At 34.3% G+C, this 6,179-nt stretch overlaps 1 protein-coding gene across 1 annotated transcript; it reads right to left on the bottom strand.

The window, feature by feature from the left end:
• Positions 1 to 1,283: 1,283 nt before the first annotated feature.
• LOC123530439 (uncharacterized) lies at positions 1,284 to 5,131 on the bottom strand. The gene has a single exon (XM_053520695.1). The coding sequence runs from the start codon at positions 4,229 to 4,231 to the stop codon at positions 2,069 to 2,071; it is 2,163 nt and encodes a 720-aa protein (XP_053376670.1). The 5' UTR covers positions 4,232 to 5,131; the 3' UTR covers positions 1,284 to 2,068.
• Positions 5,132 to 6,179: the final 1,048 nt, after the last annotated feature.

Below are 6,179 nucleotides of genomic sequence, written 5' to 3'. Positions count from 1 at the left end.
CTTCGCTTGAATAGTTCTGGTAGAGGGTCACATAACTATATTTGAAATTATTGTGAGATAGGGCCTGTGTTTTTCTGACAGGAAGATGTATAATTATTTAGGGGTGGAGATTGGGGGTGTGGGGGGGAGGGGGGTAATGGGGGTAATGTGGGAGGTGACGCGGTGATACTAAGAGACAATATCAACACAGGCAAGGCAAGAAACTGAGAGTAATTTAATCTTGTGGGGCGGAGGCAGGGTACTTGTGGGATATAGAACGAATTTGGTAGAGGGACACCCAAGGAACTTCCGTGTCAAATCAGAAGAATAATTTAACGTTTTCCATGTAGTCACAATGGTTAAGTTCACATCGGAGCTCTGGAGAAGGGTAGGCTGTTGTGTAAATGATACTTACTCCCACAAGTAAAGTAACCGACCAATCAAAAATTGGGCCCTGGAAATATGTAAAACTTTTTTCCCCTGCCGCGACTCGAATTCTGTACGGATGACAAAAGAAAGGAGACCACCCCAGGAACATCTCTGTGAAATTTGATTGAAACTGGCTTGGTGGTTTAGTAGGAGATATCTTTAAAGAAATTGTTGACCACGCACGGACGATGGGCATTCAACAATCCGAAAAAAACTCACCATAAGCCATTCTCTGTGTTCAGGTGAGCGAAAAAGGGATAACTTGCACAAGAAACGTTGAGATATTAACCTTTAGCCAGCTAAATTTCTAAAAATGAATTGGTCCATCATTCAATTTGGACAATACCATTTATTACTCGGAGGGGTGCTCACTGAAAATGTAGTGATTGAATAGCGAACAGTGCAGACCATGATGTCGCAAAAAGGCAGAATTACTTGCCGCCAGCAGACTAAAGGTTAAATCCTTCTGTAAATCGAATGATACTTAAACCACCGCATCCATAATGCATAATATAAACGGATACGTGATGCATGCAGACAAGATAGTAGCTTTGACTTTGCATCAAATTACTTTTTTTCTGAAATTCTCGCTGCAATTGATAAGCGTAGATTATACGTATTATTTCCAAGGTTACCATATAATATTCATGAGGTAGTATTATTTATTAATATTCCATTTCATAGAAAATTGACAAAATTGATCAATATACTATAAAGTCAGTTCTTCTGTCATATATTCATATTTTATTCAAATAATCATATAATATTTTGAAATACCAATAGAAAATCTATTGTACAATTATTTCTATATATAATGTATCTAATGACAAATTCGAAAATGTAACAAAAACGAAAGCAATATTAAAAGTCCGTATCAAAAATAATTTACCATTAATCTCTGTTAGAAATATTATTTAATGTTACATTTATAAATTCTGCAATTTGGGAATTCCGAAACATTTTTCCCCTTTGATTTTAAAGGATCAAACACATTTGAAATGTTTATCTTTTCTAAAGTAGTTACAACATTTTGAACTTTGAAGAATCTTCAATCGTGTTAATTTTACAGACAAACTGTATAATCTGCATATAAAATTCTATCATGTTAAAATAGAGATAATATATCATAAACAGTGAATTATTCATGAATAAAAGCATTGTTTATCGTTCAGATATAATTCAATATTGCGCACTCGTGATGTAATTCTTTCAAACAATGATTACAATTAAGAAATATAACCTGAAAACATTTTACTTTATTTGCATATTAAGTGTTAAAATGTTGTAAGAATGTTTAGTAAAATATTTTACTTTAAAAAATCACATTTTTACTAACACGCCCCTTAGAAGATGGATTAAAGCGGAAAGCGCCAACTACCACATTAAAACATGCACGAGCAAAAGAATTTTAACATCATTTTTAAGACAATGCATTTCTTTTGTATACATACGGTGTATTGTCTTGACTATATATACTAAGATTCTACAAAATGCATAAATTAGCTACGTCACTCCTTAAAATTGTTATGTCGTATACAAAATAGAATAAAAGATCTTAATTATCTAAGAGAGCTACACACTGTATTTCATTACTTGTCCACTGAATACATGTAAAAACTATGATTTATTGTTTTATAATTCTCTTCAAAAGAAACGTTTATTACCGTCTATATAACCTAATTCTCTTTAAAGCATTGACAGATCTTCGAAGTATCGCAAGGGCTGCCGACCTTAATTGTTTATTTAGCAATAAATTGAGTATCGGATTGAACGCAATCGTAGTTGCGCTGATTGATGCTGAGGTTAATATGGCTTCTATATCACTTCTTGATATTTGTCTTCTACTTGAAACAAATAAAGCAATTAGAGGGAGTGGTAACCAAAGTAACACAAACGATCCAATCATGACCGCAATTCTTTTCGCTGCCCTCATTTCTACTTTTCGTCTACCCTCTAGTCTATTGGTAGTGTTCATAACACAGACGGCCCCTACTACTGCTCCTTCCACTTCCACGTCTTTGTGTACAGTCCCATAAAAATCTACGACATCTATGCTACTTATTTTATTCTTTTCCCCTAACAAATTATTCTTACTGTTCTGTTTTTCACTGGCTTCAGGTGCACGTTCTGATTTCCCTGGAAGTGTATTTATATTTCCAAGCTTTATATCGTTGTTGTCGTCATCAGGTTTTCTTGTGATACATATTTTTGAATTTCCTGCTGAAGAATTTTCATCCTTACTGTCTGATGCATAATTAAGCTTTTCCGAAGTTTTTTCGCTGCTTTTATCTATGTTTGAATTCTCGTTACAAGGTTCAACATGTACGTTAGCTGGTTTGTATGATATACTTTTATTATGAATTAATGTTTTCGATTCATTTAATTCTGAGCATTCTGTCTGTCCAGCGAGATTATTTGCTATCATTTGCTCCTCAGCTTGGTAATTTGCACATGCAACAGATGTACTATTTAATGGTTCGGGTTTTATATTATCTTTCTTCGTATTAGGTTGAGATATCCTGACAGTTTCAGAACCGATTATTTTCACCTCTTTATTTACACTGTTTTCAATACCTGTTTCATTTTCTAGGTAATAGTCTACAAACTCTTGTTTAGATTTACTTTCCTGACCAGCTGAAGAGGTCTTATTAAGTTTGTCCACTGAGATATTTTTAGATAACCTAACTTGCATATTGTTAAGTGACCTCTTTTTATGTGACTTAATGAGCACAACGTGTTTGGCTATAGTAGAAAATCTCCGCATGTGTCTACTTTCGTTGGAAGATAACAGAATATTATCTCTTGTCTTTCTAATCGATATACACCTTAGTGTAACCCCTGGAGAAATATGTTCAACTTTTTGACATTCAGAATTACTCTCCGTGGTATCTGCGTGCACATCTTCTCGAACTGCATCGCCTTCTTGCAATAATTGACCGTTTTGATTTGCAGTCGTATTAACAGCTTCATTGCTATTTTGAATGCTGTCCTGGGTGTTAACGCTAGTTCCAGATGTTTGTCTAGAATTATCGGATAAGTTAGCGTCATTGTTTTCAATAACCAAGGGCTCAATTGTCAATGTATCTAAGTTTGTTACTTTTTTGACGCTCTGCTCTGTTTTAGACTCCGGATGAACTTTGTTTTTAAATGGTTTTGCTTTGAATTGTTTCTTCATTTTATTTGTGTGCTCGTGCAAGGTCCTCATCATAAGGAAATAAAATATAATAACAAGAACTATACAAGAAAATCCAAGCGGAAATGTAACATAGGCTTCTCTGTAATTTTGTACACGTGTACTCATTTCAACACTTGTGATGTTCTTATTGCACGGGTAAATGGTGGCACCATCTTTGAACAAAAAAGCACTCGCTACGCCACAGCATAAACACGTACTCCAAGTGGCAGTTATTACGATAACAATTCGTTTCATTTTTGACTTACTTTGAAACGGTTTAGCAATAGATTTGTACCGCTCATAACTTGTTGCCACCAACATTGATGGTTGCACGTAATCACAAACAGATTTCATGAAGACGTCAACTCGACAGAGAACCTGCGAGTAGGGCTCGTCCCAGGTGCCATTGTACAAATAAAGTCTTACTGGTAACACACACGCACAAACTATAAGATCACACAGTGCCAGACTTACAAGACTTAAATTCATGGGTGTTCGCAAATATTTATTTTTCAAAATTGTCGAAACGATTAAAATGTTTCCGAAAATTCCAAGCGCCATTGTAACTGCATAAATACTATTTATCACGAAATAAATATTCACTAGATTATCGCTATTGTTTAAATTAGCGGTATTGTCCATTATCATCTATAAAACAACACAGAAACAATACTCATCACTCAAAAGTATAAACAACGTCAGTTCTGAACTGCTCCGGCCTTCTTTTACATCACTTACTTGTCATTAATTATTCCATACCCTTATATATACGTAGTCGGTTAGGAAGTTGTTGACTGAGTCACGATTTCATACATCACACTTGTAACACTAAAATGTATAGCATGTTTTCATTGTTATTATTTTGCGTCTATTTGGCGTCATAGGAGTGAAATAAAGCCATTCACTAGTGTAGTGTGATACCATGTTGACATCGGCGTCGGGTTAAGTGTAGAACATGTTGGCTGAATTGACTTTTATATATAATAGGTAAACAAAAACTAAATTTCGATATCTATGCAGAGCCCTTGCATTTATTCTACTCATTCATCAAGTTCAATGTGAAAAACACTCCTGTATTAACCACTGTATATGCACTCGGAATTTCCTTAACAACATTTAAAAACAGTCAAAAGTTTGTTCTTTAATGCTTCGTAGAAAATATAACGTATATACTTTTTTCTTTAAAAATCCATTTTCTCAAACATGTCCATATTTGTAAGATCTTTCGTTCAATCCAGTTAACTATTTACTGTTCCGCCAGTTCATTGTTCTCGTTACACCTTTGATATATCGTTCAAGACAGCAAGTAGTTGTCTACCTGAAATATCGGCGGTTCTATCGGTCACACAACTGAGAAGCAATTTCCGATCACTTTGTTGTATGTCATCTCAACAGACGTCATCAGGGGAGTTTGTCAACGCTAAGTGTAATTTCAGTGATGTCTATAAGCGTTTACGATTTTAATTGTAGCTTATATTTAACAGAAACATTTGAATGAATCATTTTCCAGTGACATACCTTTTAATAATAGTCACACATACTTTCAATACGCACGCATTCAGTGACTTCTGCCCGCATAATTACGAAATCCTGGTCAGAATTCTAACCATTTAGCAATAATAAATAAATAAATAAGTAAATAGGGATAAGCACTGTGATGTAGGAAACGATCATGTTCACGCATATAATTATCAATATTTTATTATTTCGCTAAAATCAACAGAACAGCTCATTTAAATATTCGAAGAGTTGATAGAAGTCAAATTTCCTGATCAAAGTCATATTTTCTTTCGATTTTTAATACTACGATTATGATTCCTCACTATTATCTTCCGAAATATTAGACATTAAACTTATATGGTTCTCAGACATGTTTTTATATATAAAATTAACCCTACTGGTTGGGAACCATTTTCCGGACACAATTTCATATTTCGGCTCCATTATTCCCTAAAAAAAAATTCTACATAAATGAAGTCCACACTACACAAACTTCAGCTCTTTCCACATCTGATGTTGTAATCAGCATCGCGTTGTGACGTAAAATATGGTTTCTATGGGGCCTCAAATGGGGTCACTAAAATAAGTTATTTTTCCCGTCAGGTAAACCAGTATCCGGACAAATATTTTGACGGTGTTTTATTGTTAATTTGATATCAAAATAAGTAATTAAACTATTTCTACACATTTCTTAATCATTCATCTCTTCAAAATTGCACATGAAACATAACCCGACGTTCAATACCAGCTACGAAAGCAAACCGAGGTTGACTATAAAAAACTCGAATTTCGTCTTATACGAATTCTTGATCATTCCAATAGATATAGAATAAAATTAGTGCAAAAATCGACAACCCTGCATCGTATGTAACTTGTAGCGTGAAATTAAAAGTAGAACATGTTATCAGCGGACAATCATTATGTAGTTTGATTATTTCTTCCCCACTTGATACCTCGGCATGTGTGAACTACTGCGCATGCGCAATGCTATCTTCATGCCCCGTTAAGTCAGAAAGTTGTTTTATGAACGCAGGTGAATTATCATAAAAAACTCAAACATTTTACAGCCTTATAAAATAGTGATTTTTTTGTAGAC

This window comes from Mercenaria mercenaria, chromosome 13 (assembly GCF_021730395.1).
Source record: "Mercenaria mercenaria strain notata chromosome 13, MADL_Memer_1, whole genome shotgun sequence".
NCBI classification, from domain to species: Eukaryota; Metazoa; Mollusca; class Bivalvia; order Venerida; family Veneridae; genus Mercenaria; species Mercenaria mercenaria.
Note: the sequence above shows the minus strand (reverse complement) of the source record. Positions and strands in the feature narration are given on the sequence as shown.

Coding starts and splice junctions, on each gene's coding strand:
- LOC123530439 (XM_053520695.1), bottom strand. CDS start 4,231: ATGATAATGGACAATACCGCTAATTTAAACAATAGCGATAATCTAGTG.